The sequence below is a fragment of the Lolium perenne genome, chromosome 3 (genome assembly GCF_019359855.2).
Source record: "Lolium perenne isolate Kyuss_39 chromosome 3, Kyuss_2.0, whole genome shotgun sequence".
Classification (NCBI taxonomy): Eukaryota; Viridiplantae; Streptophyta; class Magnoliopsida; order Poales; family Poaceae; genus Lolium; species Lolium perenne.
In genome coordinates, this window is record NC_067246.2 from 201,040,569 (window position 1) to 201,061,754 (window position 21,186).

The 21,186-nt window shown below is 44.2% G+C and overlaps 4 protein-coding genes across 4 annotated transcripts; 2 read left to right on the forward strand and 2 right to left on the reverse strand.

Annotated features, from left to right (window-relative positions):
- Nucleotides 1-1,222: 1,222 nt before the first annotated feature.
- Nucleotides 1,223-5,083, forward strand: LOC127343087 (serine/threonine-protein kinase 52). Its single transcript, XM_051369169.2, has 6 exons — nt 1,223-1,714; nt 2,540-2,661; nt 3,437-3,633; nt 3,735-3,909; nt 4,336-4,470; nt 4,569-5,083. The coding sequence occupies exons 1-6, from the start codon at nt 1,384-1,386 to the stop codon at nt 4,776-4,778; spliced, it is 1,170 nt and encodes a 389-aa protein (XP_051225129.1). The 5' UTR covers nt 1,223-1,383; the 3' UTR covers nt 4,779-5,083.
- A 910-nt stretch (nt 5,084-5,993) lies between these two features.
- Nucleotides 5,994-7,350, reverse strand: LOC127339765 (peroxidase 40-like). The gene is made up of 4 exons (XM_051365579.2): nt 7,054-7,350; nt 6,760-6,951; nt 6,516-6,681; nt 5,994-6,406 (listed from the first exon to the last, which is right to left on the reverse strand). Exons 1-4 carry the CDS (start codon nt 7,348-7,350, stop codon nt 5,994-5,996), a joined length of 1,068 nt encoding a protein of 355 aa, XP_051221539.1.
- A 3,395-nt stretch (nt 7,351-10,745) lies between these two features.
- LOC127343088 (uncharacterized) lies at nt 10,746-14,612 on the forward strand. The gene is made up of 8 exons (XM_051369170.2): nt 10,746-11,093; nt 11,439-11,563; nt 11,702-11,739; nt 11,946-12,056; nt 12,139-12,218; nt 13,570-13,606; nt 14,068-14,109; nt 14,207-14,612. The coding sequence occupies exons 1-8, from the start codon at nt 10,827-10,829 to the stop codon at nt 14,281-14,283; spliced, it is 777 nt and encodes a 258-aa protein (XP_051225130.1). The 5' UTR covers nt 10,746-10,826; the 3' UTR covers nt 14,284-14,612.
- A 969-nt stretch (nt 14,613-15,581) lies between these two features.
- LOC127343089 (uncharacterized) lies at nt 15,582-20,626 on the reverse strand. Its single transcript, XM_051369171.2, has 9 exons — nt 20,392-20,626; nt 19,092-19,202; nt 18,906-18,988; nt 18,190-18,315; nt 17,974-18,094; nt 17,788-17,872; nt 17,273-17,386; nt 17,149-17,188; nt 15,582-15,995 (listed from the first exon to the last, which is right to left on the reverse strand). Exons 2-9 carry the CDS (start codon nt 19,177-19,179, stop codon nt 15,843-15,845), a joined length of 810 nt encoding a protein of 269 aa, XP_051225131.1. The 5' UTR covers nt 19,180-19,202; nt 20,392-20,626; the 3' UTR covers nt 15,582-15,842.
- Between the last annotated feature and the right edge of the window lie 560 nt (nt 20,627-21,186).

A 21,186-nucleotide genomic window follows, 5' to 3' on the forward strand; every position in this document is an offset into this window, starting at 1 on the left:
AAAAGGTGGCGGAGCTGGGATTACTTCAACTTAAAAATCAATCATAGAAAGATGATAATAGCTTGGGGGGGGGGGGGGGGGGGGTTATGGATGTAGCTTATGAGCAAATTAACTACTCCCTCTGGTTACTAAATCCGAGTTAATTAAAAGAGACCGAATGGAGTAGAAAAACAAGTAGAAGAATAGAAGAATGAAATGCAAAATAGGAAAATGGCGGGTAGCATTCAAAAATTCCGGTTTACAGGTTAAAAAATTCCAGTTTACAGGTTTTGTCCAGATCCCAATTTTTGGCTAGTAAAGAAAGAATAAAATGCATATGCACTCGTTAAAGTATTCATGGTGGGATAGGCAGTCTTGATTCTTAAAAAATGCACGTATACACCTTACTTCTTGATAAGTTGTGTATGTCAAGACCTTACTTGGTCTAAGCACTTTTTACTGGCGCCACGAAGGCTTGAGCGCCTCATCGACAAACAGTTCGAAGATGGAGTAAAGAGGACCTTTACAATTTTCTTCTATTCCTTGGTCCCTATCTATATTCCCCATCTGAGAGCTCGCATACACGGCGATTGGTGGCGACCGACGATTGGCGTCAACCGGAGCTCGGGCTATCTCCGGTGATCCGACACCGAGGGTCATCTAGGATGGGCACCACCAGTTTACGGTAAGGTAGAAAAAATGTAGTCTCGTCCACCCAAGCATGATTTTTTTCTTTCCATTGAAGGTCCACTCGAGCTCGATTCTATCGATATTTTGTTTGGAATATTAGGCACATATTATAAGGTATCGGCTATAAAGAAAGGGTGGCCGCCTTGATTTCAAGTATATCCCGCATCAACATGAGAGGAGGCAGCCGTGTCATATGGTCCGCTGCATTGGCTTAGCTCAAGAACCTTCTCCAGCGACAACTAGGATGAGGACCGGTGGGGAGGGGAGGAGAGGAGTCAGGACCAGTATAGTTTGTTTTCTTTTTTATGTAAAAATAAAAAATATATATACTTCCTCAGTTTCATAAAAAATTCTTAATTTTATCTAAGTTTAGATGTATTTTGGGCAATTAAGTGAAGACATGGTTCGAGGGAGGGAGTACAATACTCGGTTGTCTGCACGTTTGATTGTGTGGATTGCGATGTGACAAGACTTGCAGTGGGCCCGTCTACGACACGAGTCCTCCGCCCCAGTCAGTTGAGTTCCCCGTGTCTGCCTGCCTACTTCCATGCGCTCACATGGAGCGTCGCGCCACCTCTGCCTCGCCATTCGCAAGCCTGTAGCGCAGCAACCACAACTGCCTCTCAAGTCCCAACGCGGCAGCTGCACCACCTGAGCCACCCACGCCGATCGCCCAAACCTCGCCGAGTCCCCTCCCCCCGGCGTGCTCCAACCATGAGGTTCCCCAGCGCGGGTGGCGGCGGGAGCGGGGACGCGGGGTTCGTGCGGGCGGACCAGATCGACCTCAAGAGCCTCGACGAGCAGCTAGAGCGCCACCTCAGCCGCCAGGAGCGAGGAGGGGCGGCCTCTTCCCAGCCCGGGAGCCGCCGCGGCGAGTCCCCGAGGCTGGTAGAGCCGTTTCCGCCGCCGCCGCCGCAGCAGCAGCAGCGGCGGCGCCGGGAGGACTGGGAGGTTGACCCCGCCAAGCTCGTCATCAAAGGTGTCATCGCCCGCGGCACCTTCGGCACCGTCCACCGCGGCGTCTACGACGGCCAGGACGTCGCCGGTATCGTGCCACCTCTACTTCACATTCACCACTGCTCTGAAATTTACGCGTACACTACCTCCCAGTTCCAGTGCCCGTTACCTGCTCGATGAAATTGCATTTCTGTTTACCGCGAGGAGCGCTAGACACTTCTTGGTTCTGAACTTCTGATCAATTATTTCTTTTGCGTGTTCTTCGGAAACGTTGGTTCTTTACTTCGATCCTCTGAGCCTAGCATGCAACGGTGACTAGGATGCATGAGTTGATCGATCGATGGCAATGCCATTTACTTTTCCGACTTGTTTTCTTGCGGGTCATGTCTTGTCACCAGTGCGTCTCCTTGTCAGCAAATTGCTAAAGTTGGCACCTCTGCTTTCCTGGATTCCACGGTGCATTCCGTGACTGCCGGTAGATAACCCCGCCTTTTCGCTGTAACGCTCCCTCCTCATGTGATCCGAACCAACCAACTTTAAAGTTTTATTAGTAGGCGTGATGTACGTGTTCATCTTATGATGAGCCCCTGGAAGCTGGAGTTAACAAATCAAAGCAGTTGCTCTTTTGGACTAAAAAGGTTGCAACTTGCAAAGGCCCCAGTACTTTTCAGGGGACAAATGTATGTGAGCCAGACTTGGATTTCCAAAAATGTCCGGAATTTTCTCCTAAATCAATATAAATGAGCAGTTTTGCGCTGTCACCAGTCACCGCTCACCAGGTGTAATCACATGACACGCCGGACGAACCAAATGCGGCGTGCTTGTCTTTGTCTGTCCACAACTTTATCACCTATTGCATTGTGTCACTAGGAAATTTACTTTCATTTTGAAAATAACTGTTTAATTTGTCCAGTGAAATTGCTTGACTGGGGCGAGGATGGTCATAGATCAGAGCAAGAAATTACTGCACTAAGATCAGCATTCGCACAAGAGGTTGCTGTTTGGCATAAACTTGATCACCCAAACGTTACTAAGGTACGCTTTGGCTGAAGAGGTCCATTTCCTGCCTTTTCAAATTTCATAGGTAAATTTTGCTGATAATATTCGTACTAAATCAGTTTCTATTCATGTCCAATTCATAAAACACCGAGTATAAGGGTGACAGGCTGAAATTGTTCTCCAATATCAATATAGTCCATTATAACCACATGGGAAAGCTTGTTTCTAACACAAGATATCTACAAACTACAACATTAGAATTGCGTGGGCAATTATCCTCTTGGTGTTACTTATATTTCCATGGATAGATATCTGCCATCATATTGATAAGTAGTTAAATATATCTATCTATCTATATGTTCTTAATTGTCATATAATTTAATTCAAGGCATGCCATATTTTACATAACTCTACATGATTTTCTCTTTTGGATATATGACTTATTAAATTTATATTACCCCCCCCCCCCCCCCCCCCCCCGGCAGAGAACATTAGAACATGCCAAATTTGTTTTTGGTAATATGAGTTGATGTGATCCTTTTTGGTGTAGCTTATGCTACAATGGAATATGGTAAAACAAATCTATCAAACAATTTATTGGAGGCCCTAATTTTGTAAACTATCCAACTCATTGTGGTTTATAATCGCTGGGACAATAAATCTCCGACATGGACACGGCTTACGGTATCTGACACGGACAAGGCCTCTCTGCCCCGTATCCGTGTCGGATACTGTATTTTTTTTTCATATCCTTTGCGAATGTAGATTTATTCTCTGGCTGTCCTAATATATTTTGAACTTCATCTGGCAGTTTATTGGGGCTATAATGGGTGCCAGAGATCTAAATGTACAGACAGAACATGGGCATCTTGGCATGCCGAGCAACATTTGCTGCGTCGTTGTTGAGTACCTTGCTGGTGGTGCACTGAAAAATTTCCTGATAAAGAATAGGAGAAGAAAGCTAGCCTTTAAAGTTGTTGTCCAGTTAGCTCTTGACCTTGCCAGGGGGTAAGTAATAGTTAGATTATTTTGGGTCTTTTTCTTCTAACTTTTTCTATGTTGTCCCTTGAGTTCCAGAAGATCTCACTGCTATCTTTGCATTTAAATAGATTAAGTTATCTTCACTCAGAGAAGATAGTGCATCGTGACGTCAAGACTGAAAATATGCTTCTTGACAAAACAAGAACTGTGAAAATCGCTGATTTTGGTGTTGCTCGAGTTGAGGCTTCAAATCCTAGTGATATGACGGGTGAAACAGGCACACTTGGTTACATGGCACCTGAGGTATGTTTGATCTTTAACCATTGTTTTTCACTTGTGTGTGATTACAAGGATGACACACGCACACCAACCATCAAACGTGCACACGCCAGCACTAGAAAACCTCCTAAGTACAAGCCTAAAATTGCCATTCTAGGGATAAACCACAAAGTTCATACCAAAGTGCACCGTGTGAACTTAAAGGAGAGCACCAGCATTTGAACCCATGGGCAGAATGGTGAACCAGAACTTCATTATTTCACCAAGAAGTGGTTCTCTAACTGTAAGCATTAGATTTTTTTAGTGAAGTAAAACCCAGAAGCACCGAATATAAAAAAAGGAGACACCTATCTTGAAGTTGATGTGTTGTGACCCTTGTTTTTAGCGGTTGAGGGTGTGTGCTTCTGGTACTATCCTCATTTGCTTGTACATAATGACGTCAATGTACAGGTCCTCAATGGCCATCCTTACAACAGGAAATGCGATGTTTATAGCTATGGGATCTGTTTATGGGAGATATACTGCTGCGACATGCCATATCCCGATCTCAGCTTCTCAGAAGTAACTTCTGCTGTTGTCCGACAGGTAAAAAGATGTGTTCATGTCCTGTTTCCTGTTCGTGTTGCTGGCACTTGTTTCTCTGAACCACCGAAAACATAAAAAAAAATATCTTTGATGTACAGAACCTGAGGCCTGAGATACCGCGGTGCTGCCCAAGTGCTTTGGCAAACGTGATGAAGCGCTGCTGGGACGCGAACCCTGACAAGCGGCCTGAGATGGCCGAGGTGGTGTCCATGATAGAGGCAATTGACACGTCCAAGGGTGGCGGCATGATCCCAGTAGACCACTCGCAGGGATGCTTCACCTGCTTCCGTCAGTACCGAGGACCATGACGATTTGGCCTGACGGTGTCACTGTTACCTGAACCTGATTGATGATCGATGTCGCTACATCTCAATGTAATTCTAATCACACCCGTTAATGGCTAATGGAGATAGTTCTCTGGTGTAAATGCCCGCTCCATCTCGTCCTTGAATGTTTGACATACCCTGGGATCAAGCTCCGAGTTTAGCATGAGGTCCACTGTACTATTGCAGTTTACAGTCTCATGGTCTGAAGTGGGCCCACTGTACTATTGCAGTTTATATAGTACTAATATCTTTGCAGAATGTGAATAAAGAATATGATTCCGGTTTAAGGACGCGAGATCTTTTTTTCTTTTTCTTCAGTTCTGCAGAACTGTTGTGAAAATTCTTCCTTGCAGCCGAGGAAAATGTCTGGATGCAGGAGATTTGTTTGCTGATTTTTGGTGTTGCTCGAGTGAAGGCTTCAAACCCTAGTGATATGATGGGTGAAACAGGCATACTTTTTTTTTTGAGGTAGAAACAGGCATACTTGGTTACATGGCGCCTGAGGTATGTTTGATCTTTAACTATCTGGAGATAATTATCGTAGTCCTCTATCATTTACCATTTATTGCTAAGGACTCTAATCAGACCAAATTTTGAAATCAGATGCATAGTAATGCAAGTAAATATTGTTTGGAGAGTTCAAATTGCAAGATTGCTTGCTTCCCTCCATCTCCCTCATACTTCTGATCATGTATTTTTGGATTTTTTCTGAAGTTGCTCCTACCTTGGCGCCATTGCTTCATAGCGTCACTGATTCTTGTCTTCACGGTAGCATGTCGTGGTGTTCATTATCCAGTTCTATGCAGTAGTGTCTTGGGTTGTGTGTGACTGCAAGATGCACGCACTGACTCGCAAAACCCTCACACCTTCGCTAGAACACCGGCAGTCTGGGGACAAACCATAAATCTCACAAAGTTTCTACCACCAAAACTTCATCATTTCACCAAGAGGTTGTACTCTAACTAAGCAATAGGTTTTGATAGTGAAATAAATCGACAATAATTATTTCCACAAGCCGAGAGTGCAGCACATCATGAGATACATAGATTATACATCTAGTTAGAATCTACCAGCTTAAACCCACACGATTGAAAACACCAGACTAACTGAAAGGCACCCATTACCGAGAGGGCGAGAGAGCTAACAGACCCAAACCACACACATTCTCTGCTTAATCAGTTGAGCTTAGCTCGAAAGCTAGTTCACCACACGGCAGTTGCGGCGGACCTCGCCGGCGGCGCGGCCTCCGCTCGGCGCAAGTCTCCCCATTCTCAGCATGGAGGCCGCGAAGTCGTCGAAGAAGAGCGCCGCGTCGAACGCGTAGTCGGCAACGAGCGCCGCGATGTCCTCTCCGCCGGCGGGCGAGGCCAGCGCCTGGTCGGACGGCAGCAGGCCCTCGCCGGAGAGCAGGTTGATGTAGTACTGGTTGTCGAAGGTGGCCGGCGTGGCCAGGTCCAGGTGCGCCAGCGCCGACCCCGCCGACCCCGCGCACAGCTGCTGCAGCGACTGCAGGAATCCCATGTCCTTGGCGGCCGACCCGGCCGAGACGCCGACGCTGGCGATGCGCGCGCTGAACGTCGTGCACCGGGCTTTCCCGATGGTGTGCGCGCCTATGTTTGCGCCATGCATGATTAGGGTATGTATAGATTGCATGCGTGAGTAAAGTTAATTGTGTGTTGGGAACTTGGGATAGAGAGACTGGAGGTGCCAATCGGTTACCGGAGAGGGCGACCATGTCTTTGGCGGAGAGGCCAACGTCGGTGAACTTCTGGACGAGCGTGGCGACACCGGAGGTCGGTGCAGGGAGGTTGCTGTTGGCGGCCTGGAGGCTCGCGGTGCGGCTGTCCTTCCGGCCGAGCTCCACCTGCCAGCTCGGCCCACCAGACTGCATCGGCGGCGATCGATGAGTCACACGCTTAAACCTTTGCATGAAATGTGATATGCGATCGATGAGCAAACTTACGGCCACGACGGAGTCGCGCGCGGCGATGGCGAGGACGTCGGCGCAGGAGACGGTCTCTGGGCACAGCTGCTCGAGTTGGGTCTTTATGGCGTCGATCACCTCGAACCCCCTCAGCGAGTTGGCGTTCGGTCCTGCCGTCTTCTCTCCGATGAAGAAGGGCGTGTCGTCCAGGAGCACGGAGCCGTCGCAGCCCTGGGCAGAAGAAAACAAGAAGCAAGAAGCTCACGGTCAAGGGCGCGCATGCGGTCAGCTTGCCTCGCTAGACTAGAGATCTTCTTTTTGATGATCACTTACATTGACGAAGCAGTCGTGGAAGTGGAGGCGGAGGAGGGAGGCGGCCATGCGGGGGTCGGCGGCAACGGCGTTCTCGACAGCTGAGCGGACGATCTCCTCGGCGAGGGGGCAGTCAGACTGGTACGCGTCGCCACCGAGGGACACGCCCACGCCGGCGCTGGCACCGGCCCCGCCGTATCCGATGCTCACGGAGGCGCCGGCGCCGCCGGTGACGCAGGACTTGTTGACGGGCGTGGCGTCGGCGGCAGCGGCAAGTGCTGCAAGCAGGAAGGCAACGGCCACGGTGGCGAGCTCCATGGCAGGCAGGACACGAAGGATACTGCAGTTGGATATGTTTCAGTGATGCTCCCAGTGTGTGACGCTACGTTGTGGTGATGGGGTTTGAGATGCATGGTCGGTCACCTTTATATAGATAGAGCCAGCAAGATCGGGGAGTAGATAGATGGCAGGCTTTTTGCGTGACTGTCCCGCCCGCGCCCTTGTGTTCGTCCATGCATGGTGGTGGTACTATGCACCATATGAGTGACGAGCTGGAGTTGGCAGAGCTTGGCTGCTTGGGACTTGGGAGAGAGCATGTTGTGCGCGCGCATGAAGCGGTCAAATCACGGGATCGATAGCGAAGAAGCTCATCATGAGTTCATGACATTTGTGTTGGACACTGAGTTACCAGGGAAACATTGACGAGAGATAGACTGATCACTGATGTGTGCAGCAGCAGGATGACCGAACGCCGACCGGGTCTCGCCCTTGGCCCCTTGCCGTTCAGCTTCCGCATGCACGCATTGCGCTGCTCCACAGCGTACTGTACTGCCTTGCCTAGTGTGCTGAGATGCAGGCTGACCAAAGAAAAGTTCGAGGCTAGCTGCCCGAGATTGCTGAGAATGATGCGCCAACGAGTAGGAGTAGGTGTATACGCGTAGTCGGTGAAACCGTCCAACGGCCACGTATGCTTTGCTAGCTCGATCTTGCTAGTATTTTTTTTCCCAAGTAGGAGCTCGATCTTGCTACTCCCTCCCGGCCAAGGTACTTGTTTGCAGGTTTTGACAAAATGTAGACTAAAATGTGCCTACGAAACCTGCGATAAGTATTTAGAGCAGGAGGGACTAGTATATTCTTTTGAAATAGGAGCTCAATCGAAACAAAGATTTAAAATAGAACGCTATTTCTTCGCTAATAGTGCGCTATAACATATTTCGACATTCCACACTAAATTTGCTCGCTATGACGCTATTTACGAAATAGGATATGTTATATCGCGCTAAAACATCATAGCGTTAGCTCCCTATTTTTTACAATATATTGGTACAAGGATTTGAGTTTTTCTCATTAAGAAAAGAAGAATTTTTTGTGGTGATGAACATCAATATGTTGATTCATGTTCTGAATTGGAAGATAATATCGGTGATACTGATAATTTTTAATAAATAATTTATACTATGCCGTTGTCTCGTGAAATATTGATGTTACGCTTTAAAAAATTGGAGAACTATTTTTTTAATGTGATTACAGATGTATGAATCTATCATTTTTGGACTGAAATCTTTTATTTTAGACTATATCTGGTGTTTTTTTAAAACGCTATTGGAAATATAGCACGCTATATAGCACGATATAGCATTTAGAGGATGCCACCCCTATTTCTTTTGGTACGCTATTTTAAAACTCAAAACTCCCATGTTTGAACGCAATAGAGGGAGGATGAAAATCTGAACTACATCTACAACAACAATGTAGAGGCTCTGAGCATGCTTCGGATGATAAGATTCCCTTTTAACAACTGTGTGAGCACACACATGGTTAGGGGTTGCTTCAAGATAGCATCCACATCTGTATCGAAGAGGAACAATGTTCATTCATGGTGTTAGACATAACAAGCGATTTGATCCACTGAGAGAATATCCCGGTACTTCAAGAAAACCCTATATTCTATTGGAGAGCTCGGAGAAGAGATGATCAAGCCACCATCGTCTACTCAAACTCCAATAAAGATGCAACAAATCTACTGATGGTTTTCATATTTCAAGGTGAACAACTCTATCTTGTAGTTCATGACATGATTGTATTGCACATAGGCCTAAAAATTTATTCATGGCATTGTTGCATTTCACTCAGAACTATTTATAGATGACACTCATGTGACAGCTAGACTACCCAGAAGCCAATCTGATGCAAAGATGGGGGAGGGACGAAAGCACTACACCAGCCGAAATTTTCTTGCCATTGTTGATTTCGATATGAAATTTACATATGTATTAATCTGATGCAAAGATGGGGGAAGGGCGAAAGCACTACACCAGCCGAAATTTTCTTGCCATTGTTGATTTCGATATGAAATTTACATATGTATTAGCTGGATGGGAAGGATCAATCCATGATGCAAGCACTCTTGCTGGGGGATTGGCTTGACCTAATAGGCTCAAAATCTCGAAAGATAAATTCTATCTAGGAGATGCTGGATATGCTTGTCGCATTGGTATTCTTCCACCCTCCAGGTCAACAAGGTACCATCTCAATGAGCTCGCTGCAAGGCACTATCCTAGGACCGACAAACAATTTTTCAGTCTCAAACACTCTAGCCTTAGAGTCACAATTGAGAGGACATTCATTGCTCTGAAGAATAGACTCTATATCTTTGATCAGAAGCCATTACATTATTTACCTACCAAAGTTAAGCTTGTTCTTCCATGTTTCTCCATAACTATATCTTAAGCTTTGATCTTGATCAATTTTTTCCCTGAAGAAGAGTGATGTGGCGCCTAGCGACATTAATATTGTCTATGGTGTCCCTCTATATGATAGTCGTGCTCGGAAGAATAAGAGGCAATAGTTGGCTAACCAAATGTGGGCTAACATGTGGGCTAACAATGGCTAGACCATGATCTGAATAGTAAGAAGAAGTGAAGAAGGAAAGAAGAAGATCGTGACGTCATCTTTTTCTATGAACTACCCCTATTTGTATGTATAACCAATATTTGTAGTAGCTAGGTAATATTGTGATAAAATAATATTTTCTAGTAGCTTAGGTAACATTACGATGAACGGATGCTAAAGCTAAAACGATGTTAATTTGCTGTTGCTTGATAGTTTAATAATCCCTCCATCTCACAGCTTAGGGCGTATATTTTCCGGGCGACGGACCTGAGGGAGAGCGAGGCCAGAGGTGGCTCGTGAATTTCTTCGATGGGATCTAAGAGAGGATGCGGAGAGGAAGAGGAACGAGTGGAAATCGGGAGAGAGGGTAATTTTGGAAGATTAGCCTCAAAACGCACCACACGCCTTAAGCTATGAGGAAAAATTTGGAAAAAAATTACGCCTTATGCTACGAGACGGAGGGAGTTTGTTGTTATGTTGTCTACTAGCTTCATATAATGCCTTTTAGCTCAGAGTTGTGCGTGATAGGGTCACCACTCACCACCACATGTAAAAAAAAGTTGACCACAATATTGATCCCAACCAAAGAAGGTAAATTTACATCCTACCCTTTGGAACGCTAGTTTTTTATTTTCTCAGATCTGCAGCAGAGCGTTGCAACCAAGGCAAATGTCTGGACGAACGGACGGCCGTGATCACTCGGGGCACGGCTGTCTCGCGAGGGCGACCGTGCGATCACACGTCTCCTCTCGCGCACCCACCAACCCGGTCTGCCCTGTTCCACACAAGCAGGAAAGGACAGCATACAAACACAAGGAAAACGAGCCGCCGCCGCACGCCGATTCCTCCGCCCTTTTCGTTGATCCGGCTCCCCATCGCAAGCTCCGACCTCGCGCGCTCCGATGGCCGTAAGCTCGCGGCTGCCCGCCCCTCCCGCGCGCGGCCTCCTCCGCCGCTCGCCGCCGCCGCGTATCCTCCCCGTGGAGCGCGCTCCGAGGCGCCTCGCCTCTGCGGCCCGCGCCGTCTCCGGGAGCCCCGGACCGAGCGGATCGCCCGTGCCCAGGCGGACGCCGGCGCCTCTAGACGCCGCGGCCGTCGCGCCGCCCTCCTCCAAGGCGTCCTCGGCCGCCTCCGCCATCGATTTCCTCACTCTCTGCCATAGCCTCAAGGTAAATCACGTGATCCTCGCCCACTCACCTTTTCATACGTCGCTCGGAAAGACCTTACGTGGTGTACGATCAGCCTAGTCGAGTCTTAGCCAAAACAAAATAAAAACTGTGATAGCTTTGCTCTTAAAAAGGTTTTGAAACGATAGATTGGTATGGTGAATTGTTGATTCCGTAAGTCCCACAGCGGCTGCCTTGCTATACTGTTAGGAGTGCATGGTGTGTAGTTAGTGCTTGACCACGGCCCGGTTTCAGTTCATGCCCCCATTTTTATGATGCCTAGAACCGTCACATTGCATGATTCGGAGGCTCATCGTTGCTCACACCTGTTCTCTTGTTATGCCTCAGACCACTAAAAGGAAAGGGTGGATAAACCATAGCATAAAGGGTCCCGAATCTATTGCTGATCACATGTATCGGATGGCTCTCATGGCTTTGATCGCCGATGACCTACCTGCTGTAAATCGAGAAAGGTAAGTTTCTCATCACACGAAACTCACATTTTCTCTTGTAATATTGATGTTAACAAATTGTTAACTCTAGGCTTCTATTCCCATTAATCATTACTACCCTGCTTCCTGCTGACGGAACATTTATTCTGCCCATAACAGGTGTATCAAAATAGCTATCGTCCATGACATTGCTGAAGGTAGGCCAAAGAACATCTTTGTTTTAGCAAGTCGTTTCACATAACTGGCTACTATGTGCACTCATGATTATGTATGCTGAATTTGTTCTGGTAGCAGCATAATTTTGTGTTGTTAACGTGGGACATTGTATCCCTCTACTCTTTGCATCTTTCAGTTTTCATCGAATTGCTTCTCATCTATCTCTACTTTATTTTACTATTAACAGCTATTGTTGGTGACATCACTCCATCTGATGGCATACCTAAAGCGGAAAAGAGCAGGCGTGAACAGGAAGCTCTAGATGAAATGTGTGAAGTTCTTGGCGGTGGACCAACAGGTATGTCTCCATTTGGGACATGAAATTTCAGATCATGAAGGATTACAGTGTGTAAACAGAACCGTGATTTACTATTTTGTAGCTGACGAGATTAAGGAGCTGTGGGAAGAATACGAAAACAATTCTTCTGTTGAAGCCAATATTGTAAAGGATTTTGATAAAGTAAGAATGATGTTATTTTGTGAACTGTATGCATGTCACTTCTGCTAATGGTTGGAATTTTGTTACACATGTCTAATCGACAATATATATCAGGGTTATCATTTTGTTGTCGGTAGTTTAAACGTAGTACACTATTAATACTATTTTTCAAGTTTGGTAGAGAATGCACACTTCATAAACTTGGTACAAGTTCCTCACTCAAACAGCTCACACATGTATTGGTTATTCAATACTTCTTTCACTGAGCTTGTACTGACATTGACAACACATGCAATGATTGTGTTCTTTATGATAGATAACTTATTTACTGAGTCACGGCTTAAATCGTTTGATAGGTCCTAAGGAGTGCAATATATATCACTAATATCAGGTTTATCATTTGTTGTCTACAAGCTTTTTAGTTTGAACACAGTACACTACTGATACTTTTTTTCAAGTTTGGTAGAGAATGCACTCCTGGTGAACTTGTTACAAGTTCCTAATACAAACCACTCATAGATTAGGTGGTTATTCCATACTTCTGTTTCCCGGCTTGTAATGACAACTGCACAATGATTCTGTTCTTGTGAGGAGTGGCTTATTTACAAGTGACAGCTTAATTAAGTACTCCCTCCATTAGTGACAGCTTAAGCACTCCCTCCATTTCATTTTTGGTGTATTTTTTGTACACGGTGACCAAGGTATTTATTTTTAAGGTGGAAATGCCATTGGTTACAATGATGATTAAATGTGTAATTATGTGTGGCTAATTAGTGATGCTTCCGGGAGGGATATAATCGGCCTCAACTGGGATAAAAAAGGAAATACACCTAACAAGTCACAACTCACCAAAAAACAATGCAAATGAAATCGTTTATTTTTACTGCTCGGTTGGCTGTCGATTAGCCATTAGTAGGCGAACCGGCCGATTAATCAGCGAATTAATCAGTTACTTGGTGAATCAGTCACCCACCGAGTAGCGATTAATCCGTCCGATGCACCTAATAAAAAGAAATGGAGGGAAGTAACTCAATAGCTCCTAAATAGTGCAAGATGATTACTTTGGTTTTCTTCCACATATTACCAAGTTCTACAAACTTCAAAGCACACAAGTTAGTTCATAGATATTAATACTCCCTCCAGTTCATATTACTTGAAGCTAATATAGATGTATCTAGACACATTTTAGTTGTAGATACATCTATTTTAGTATCAAGTAATATGGATCGGAGGGAGTATTATTATTATTATTATGTAGATGGTCTCTCGTGCAAGAATATTGTCCTATCTATTCTTATGGTTTACTCAGAGGCATTTATCTACTGCTTGGTCCACTGGATTTCACCTCTTGCTTTAATTATTTTTATTTCAGGTGGAAATGATCCTTCAAGCATTGGAATATGAGAAAGGTATTAATTTGCTGCCATAGTTGTTTTTTTTGTACTTTTAAATTATTATCTACTTGCTCATTTCAAATAGTTTACCTGTATGCGAACTCTTCAAGGGTGTAAAATTCTCTTTTTCCGAAACAACCCACATCTAAATTATTCATGTTTTTATTGCATTTTTTTGTAATCATTTGATATTGCTAACTGTAAAACCCAGCGAAACTCGTATCTACCTAGCTTCGGAAAGCACATACTTAGTTACTTACTAGTTGCAACTTTTTTTTTGAAACCTTACTAGTTGCTACTTTGTTCACAATAACATCAAACTACTTGCATCATGCTGCCGAACTCTTTTGCTTCAGGCACCCATCAGTGAACCATTCCTAGTTTTGCACCTGTATATGTTGCCATTGTTTCTTTCATGTATGAATGTAATGTGCTAATCGGCTTATGGGGACTCCGTCCGCCTTGAAATTTTGCAGAGCATGGCAAAGTGCTAGATGAGTTCTTCCTCTCTACCGCTGGTAATGTGATTGATCATTGTTGCAATTGCTATAGAGGCCATAGAAATGTATTTCTCTCCTTTTGTTAAATATATACTTTGCAAACATGTCATTGCAGGCAAGTTCCAGACAGAGATTGGCAAGAGCTGGGCTGCTGAAGTGAATGCAAGGAGAACCAAGACATGCGGACAGTAGGAGTGCTTGCTATCTGTTGCTTTATACAGCTACAGAAATGTGCATGACGGGGCAGGTGTGGTTAATCACAGACTCCAGATTCAAGCCAACATCGAGGCAATCTTAATCAATTGCCACGGTTACCGATCGTTGGTAGGGAATAACGGGACGGCATTGACAAAAAACAGGATCCAAGTTTGGTTAGAGCTCAGCAAGTTGAATTTGCACTAACTAGTAGTGTGTACTGAGCATACTGTTATGTGTACTGTCGGTTAGGGGTCCAGGGAATACATTGTTTTTGTTGAATCGGGAAATAAAAAAGCTTGAGGCTGTTGCTCCCTTCGTTTCAAGTTGTTTTCTCTCAGCTCTGATGCTTGGTCACTTTTGTTGTCTTGGGGTTGCTGTATTATCATAGTACTAGCCTCTATATGGGTCATCATGGCAACCGATTTTGATCATCATCTTAGTGGCATCTGGATGGTCATCATGGCGAGCTGTGCCGCTTGAGAAATCAAATAAATGAACTTTCCAAATAAAATAAATAATAAACGTTCGGCCAAAATTCAAGAGGATATTTCGTTCAAAATTTCCAGCGAACTTTCAACTTGTTAGGAAGCTTTCTACAAAATCAGTATAAACTTCCATAGCTGTTGAAGTTTAAGCTTCTTAAAACCAGGTTTTCTACAAGAACAGCTAAAACACTCTAATTTACCAAATGAACCTTTCCAAGAAATAGTTTAAAGATTTCCACTGGAGCAAATCAAATCAAAACCTCCAACCCCTCAACACCAACAAGGCACTCATTCGAAGAAATCAACAAGTATTAAGGTGTTCCCTTTTGTGGCCGGTGAAAGGGAAAATTCTGGCCAAGGTAATTTATAAGCAAAGAGGGTTAAAATGGTCCCGAGAAAATATCGATGGGCCAATGATCCATTACTTATATGTTCTTCAGCTCCTCTGGTCAGGCATGGGAAGTAATTAGTTGTGCTTTTGATCTTGGAGCTAGTCTTCTGGATGTTGACCCTATCAGTAGCTCTAAAAATTTGCTGGCAGCTCAAAAAAAAATGGTGCAAGACTGGCCAACAATGTGTAATAGGGTAGACGCTCAATTCTACCTTACATATTTTAAGGTGTGAAAAGGGAGTATTCATCCTCGCATCTGGGATAGGTAAGTATTTGTTTTACAGGCTGAACTCTGTTTTTTTTTTTTGGCTTTCTTATAACAGGATGGTTAGTCTTGATTACTATTCAAAAACCAAAAGGCGTGTAGAATGTAGATAAATACTTTTGTTTCCACAAGAGATAAACAAAGGATCAGGTTAAGCAACATTACACTTAGCAATTTTCACTTCATGGTAAAAGCCTCAAGATCTTTACTAGTAGTTCTACAATCATGACCACAAAGTTACAAGAATTACTGATCACTAACTAAACATTATCATCAGCTCAATGACGCAAAAAAGGACTATTAACAAGTCACTCGCAAGCTGCAACTTGCTAAGAAGAAGAATTGGGTTAACTGTGGAACTTCACCAAAAACATTTATATTCCTTTACATGACTACTGGTGCCATATCCATCCTACCTGAACCACCATCTCATGCCAGCGTTCATCGGGTCATGAAGAAAAGGGGTGTAACTGTGGATGTAGGGGTTAACTGTACGGCCAATTTTAAGCCAGATAGCTCTGTGATAGCCAGCGGTGAATGGGGAATGATACATGAGTTTCAGCAACTGCAATGCCAGATAATAAGAGTGAGATATGAATTTGGTGAGACATAGCATTCTGTCGATGCAGTAATAAGTTTGTCTACAATCTGAAATACAAGCAAACTATCATGCAAATTCCTCATTTGTCCTTAAAAAAAACAAAGTGATGTTTTGAATGAAGCAGATAAATACTAATACTGCTTCTATGAAATGTTAAAAAATGTAGCTGATGATAAAAGATTAGCCATGAAGAAAAAAAGTTAGTTAGACCAAATGACATTGTCCAGCTCTATTAACAAGGAGTCTTGCAGCCTACAATTCATTAAGTCAAAAACAGTGACGTACTATACTGCCATTATCGGACATACAGCACTACTGAGTGTAGAACCAACCAAATTAAGTTCAACAAAATAGCAGAAGCAACAATCCCTGCCTAGGTCCTTCTCCATATGGAAAAGGTATATAGTGGTGTTCAGTCAGTAGCTTGGCACAGCCACTGGAGCATTTGCTTGGCTGGTACTGAAAACATTAATTATTAACTTGGTCTGCTCGTCACCAACCCTGCAATATATTCCCCCTATATTTGTCATGTATGTACCCTTGCATGGGATTCACCAAGCCCAGGCTCCAGGAGCATGGGTGGCAAGAGACGTGCCTCAGAAACCAAGTAGAGACTAGCTATCTTTCAAATAACAAGTTCGTATAATAATTTCATGTTATTATGATTTCATGTAATCAATCTCCCCTATATAAATGGACCCTTTGGGGATCCCTATGTAAAAGGCTTGGCCACAAGTAATAACCAACAAGAATAAACCAATCTAATTCCAAGTGTCTTTCCTTAGGTCCTTCCTACCGCCAAGGAGTCGTTGCCCCTCTTGTGGTTCAGACCCCTCTCGCATTTATACCAATATATAGGTGGTATGCAAGTCAATGCAAACTCATTAAAAAAGCAAGTGTGATACATGTTTAATTTGATGTAGAATTCAGTGACCACTTGTTTTGATCAAAAGCTATGTGTCAATCAAGGTCAGTCATGCAGCGGGTTGAACATTTCTGGTTTGATGATAAATTTTACAGATCACAGTATTATCTGTGAAAACCCCAACACTCCACTTAACAGTAAACAAGAACTACATAATTTGAAGAAGCTAATCAATGTTTATTAGAAACTAACCTGCCAGTACATGAATGTTTGCATAACATTGCGCTGTTTCCTACACAAGAGAACAATAAGTGTTTAAAGTTAAGTGGGTACTGGGAGGGGGGAAATGAGAAATGAATAAGGAAGGTCCACTGACGAGAACAGGGCTAAGATCAAAAGAAAGCCCAACAAAATCTCTGCATTTGCAATCAGAAAGTTGACTGCAGTTGTGTTTCTGTCAACCCACGTGCAAAGCGGCTCCAGGTATGCCCTACATATTAACAAAACAATAGTTATAATCCATTTTCCCAGCATGCTGAACAGAAAATGATTCTTCTGAATTTTGCTGGTTTGTCATCATACAAATCTCATACACATAAGAAATCTCAATTTTGTGTTTGACCAAGGATGGACTGGGGCTTGCTCAAGCGTTGTGTTACCCATTGCACAAAAGGGCTACATATAGTGCTTCGAAGGGGCTCGAAGCCCAGAGATATGGGAGTGTCTTATATAGCATATAACAAAATAAAGAGCCATGATAATAACCTAATGAATATGCAGATCATGGCTAAACTGTTGTTTATTTATCTGAAAAGCTGCAATGGTAACATGCATTGTATATGCATAGAAGGCAAGGCGTTTTGTGCCTACAATTCTGCCAGGTCTATTTACCTGTACAGAGAGGAATTGGTAAAATGGCGCCGCAGAAATCTGGCAACATGCTCGAGTGCCCAACAAATTACCGGTACCAAAACAACTGCCAGAAAAGAATACTTCATCATGCACAAGGAAACTGAGACATTTGGGTACTAGTGAAAATTTTGATGTAGAATATAAATAAATACTTCATATGCTTACGCTTCAAGTGTAGTTTAGACGTAACAAACATAAGGCAGTACATGAATGGTATGAAATCCTTTGATGAAGTCACAAGGTGACCCCATGCCTGAACAGCCTGAGTGTTCCCTACTCTGGGTAGCTGATAAGAAGAGGAAAAGATACTTAAGTTGTGCAAGATATGCAAAGTGGGAAGAATGAAATAGTAACTACAACACTCGGTTTCATGTTACTGACCCCATAAAGAGCAAATAAGGCATAACCTGTGGTACAGGTTGTGCCAAGAAGTGACAATCGGTATCCCTTGTATTGGAGTTGTCGTGTTGCCAGTGGAAGGATGCCAATCAACGCAATAATAAGAACCTGTCAAAAAAATGTGTGCAACAAAGAAAATGTGACTATCTAGAGCATTTTGCACACATCAACAAAGTGATTGCTCGTGTTGGGAAACTGACACTATAAAATGGATAATCTGAGGCATTCTAGGCAAAACTATAGTAGATGCATTTATGTAGTTCATGGCGAAACTGAACTTAGAACATTGAGTTGACCTGATATAGCACATGTCTAATTGCCTATTGTTGTAATGATCCTAACCATTCATTCACTTATGAAGCATTTTGGAACTAAACTTCCATTAGGCAAATGAAAGGTCTAAATGAAGGCATTTTCATGAATGCCAGAGTGCAGACTTGGCTAAAGTGAAATATCGTAAGACAAGTAGTTCGTTCGATTGATCTAACTGACACAATTTAGCTGCCGTTTTATACTCTATTCAACTAAGCCTAAAAAAAGTTATCTGCTGTTGTAGCAAACTGAGATGGGTCATACACTATCTTAACAGATGCACCGACTGAGACAAGACTACGAATTCAGCCAGGATTGATTTCGGCGTATAAATTACATATGATAAAATAATAGCTGAAGTACATCTGTCCATTTAAGCCACTTACCCAAGCACTAACAGCAAAATGTAATGACCGCTGATCCAACTGCAATGAAAGTCTGCTTCGTGCTGGTTCAGCAGAATCCGTGCCTGTAAAATCCACGAAAATGAAATTGACACATGAAAATGGGTACAAATAATTAGCTGTTCAGTACAGAGAGATGATGTGACATGATAATATGCTTCTTCTCACCTGGGTCATGAGGTCTTGCGTTATCGTTAGCTGTTGTAGATTCTCCCTCTGCCAATGCTGGGGACTGAGAAGTGCTAGGTGAGGACATTCCTCGGGCAACAAAATCGGGACCTATGACAAAATACAGCATAAGAAACAGAGATAAGATCGAATAGAATGCATATCAAAATAAAAATAGATCACCAAAAGGAGATAGAAAACTATATAGCATGTTAAAAGGAAAGGAGGGTTGTTTCAATTTACAGCAGGTATCAGTGACTTGAGTTGATTGGAGCAAAATAGAAACACAGGAAATGGTACAGAAGTCTCATCCAAGTTCCTTAAATAAGAAATGTTGATGCAATGATTCCAACAATGTGCATAGTACTAAAACAGTACTAAAACTTCGATAGTTTGACCCTGCTCCCGATTTCGTATTACGGCAATTTAATATATTCCAACACCTTTCAGGAACGTACATACAAAAGTTCTAACTAGCTGACTGACTCAGAGCAGTCATAGAGTCCAATGGGCAATGATCAGAATCACTCGAATAGGCACTAACAGAGGCAGCAGAATCACAAATCCTACTCTGTTACTGAAACGCTTGTTTTCACAAAATCGAGCACTGAAGAGATTTGATTCTTATTCAGCATCTTTGAGGTCACCAGAAATGAACAAATTGCTTGACCAATGTGAAGCAAGGATGTAGAGTCACATCCAACTCTATGGAAAGCTGATTATATAGCTGGACCAACTATAGGAACAGACTACCCCTACTAAAGATCATAAATAGAAGTAACCAAACTTCTATAAATCGCAAGGAGCAGAATGAAACACTTGCCAGCGTCGGTTTTGTTCTAGATGAACTGAAGAGCAGGTTAGCTCTAAAAGATACCATAACCTACTTGAGCGGAAGAAGGGGGCGAATCTCTGCACCACTGCTCCGCCACAAGCTCAAAACGGGCCAAATCGCAAAGAAGCGGAGAATCTCGAGAGACCCTAACTAATCCCTCGCACAATTGAGCAGGGTTTAGCCTTACAGCACTCGACCCTAGAATCTCCCTCAAGATCCCCCTCGTGCTTCCTCATCTCCGTCACTCCCGCAAAAGAAAACTGAAACCTTTTTCGTTTATGGCAAAACAATCTTTGGATTTATGTGGCGGGGGGCGCCGGCGAGAGGTGCAGTCGTGCGCAATGCGGGGGGAGCCAAATCGGGTTTGTGGGGATTCGCAAAGTCAAAATAAGTACTGCTCCAGTACAGAACAGGAACGGAGATGAGGACTAGTGATAAGCAGCGCCAGAACGGGCAGAATCTAACCTGCGTAAAATAATCTTGGGCCGTTTGGAACGGAGCCGGGCAGTCGCGGATTCCGACGCGGCGCTGCCGGCAAGGAGAGAGAGAGGGAGAGGGAGAGGGAGCCCTCCGTGCTCGAATCTGAAGTGGGCAATCCCCGACGCAAAGGCGCACGCAGCGGCAGCACGGGGACAGAGGACGCAGGGAAGAAGACTTGACGCCCTGTCGTCTCCTTCTCTTTTTTTCTACTAGTACTAATAATCTCCTCTGATTTGTGTTTGCAATGTAGGCCATTAATTATGTCGTTATGACGAACGCACACTAGCCCACACGGCACGACAGCGACCAGCCGCGTGGTCACGGAGGGGCCCCGCGACTACGGACGGGCAGTTGAGGGGGGAGATCGCAAAATCGGCGGGTTCGATGCCAAGATGCCCCTTTTATTTTTCTGTGGCCGAGAAGAAAAGAAGAAAGGTGGAAATTCGAGTGGGGAGGAGCGGGAGGAGCGAAAGCAACCGCACCAGATCCAAGGATTAGCTTGAGAGCAGGGCATCTCCACTCTGCCTCCAGCGTGCTATATGTTGGACCGTATGGAGACCGGCGGTGCTAAAATGAGGCGATTTGCACAAAAATAACCCAAAAGTGAAAGAAAAGCACAGACTGATCCTCCGGCGAAACTATTTCACTCATCTAACCCTTTTGTGTCGCGCCCCTTCCATGGGCGCCACACATACCCATGTGGCGCCCCTGGTGCTAGCGCCACAAACCCATCCGACGTGGCCCATCGACGCTGAGCTGGTGATCCCGATCCGACGTGGC

What these genes read in the sequence shown, in the direction of transcription:
- LOC127343087 (XM_051369169.2), top strand. Translation starts at nt 1,384, where the DNA reads ATGAGGTTCCCCAGCGCGGGTGGCGGCGGGAGCGGGGACGCGGGGTTC. An exon ending in ATCACCCAAACGTTACTAAG is followed by an intron (nt 2,662 to 3,436) that starts GTACGCTTTGGC and finishes TTCATCTGGCAG; the next exon opens with TTTATTGGGGCTATAATGGG. An exon ending in GCTCTTGACCTTGCCAGGGG is followed by an intron (nt 3,634 to 3,734) that starts GTAAGTAATAGT and finishes GCATTTAAATAG; the next exon opens with ATTAAGTTATCTTCACTCAG.
- LOC127339765 (XM_051365579.2), bottom strand. Translation starts at nt 7,350, where the DNA reads ATGGAGCTCGCCACCGTGGCCGTTGCCTTCCTGCTTGCAGCACTTGCC. An exon ending in CGCGCGACTCCGTCGTGGCC is followed by an intron (nt 6,682 to 6,759) that starts GTAAGTTTGCTC and finishes CCGCCGATGCAG; the next exon opens with TCTGGTGGGCCGAGCTGGCA. An exon ending in AGACATGGTCGCCCTCTCCG is followed by an intron (nt 6,407 to 6,515) that starts GTAACCGATTGG and finishes GCGCAAACATAG; the next exon opens with GCGCGCACACCATCGGGAAA.
- LOC127343088 (XM_051369170.2), top strand. Translation starts at nt 10,827, where the DNA reads ATGGCCGTAAGCTCGCGGCTGCCCGCCCCTCCCGCGCGCGGCCTCCTC. An exon ending in CCTGCTGTAAATCGAGAAAG is followed by an intron (nt 11,564 to 11,701) that starts GTAAGTTTCTCA and finishes TGCCCATAACAG; the next exon opens with GTGTATCAAAATAGCTATCG. An exon ending in GTTCTTCCTCTCTACCGCTG is followed by an intron (nt 14,110 to 14,206) that starts GTAATGTGATTG and finishes ATGTCATTGCAG; the next exon opens with GCAAGTTCCAGACAGAGATT.
- LOC127343089 (XM_051369171.2), bottom strand. Translation starts at nt 19,179, where the DNA reads ATGTCCTCACCTAGCACTTCTCAGTCCCCAGCATTGGCAGAGGGAGAA. An exon ending in ACCAATTCCTCTCTGTACAG is followed by an intron (nt 17,387 to 17,787) that starts GTAAATAGACCT and finishes GTTAATATGTAG; the next exon opens with GGCATACCTGGAGCCGCTTT. An exon ending in AAACATTCATGTACTGGCAG is followed by an intron (nt 15,996 to 17,148) that starts GTTAGTTTCTAA and finishes CTGGCATTGCAG; the next exon opens with TTGCTGAAACTCATGTATCA.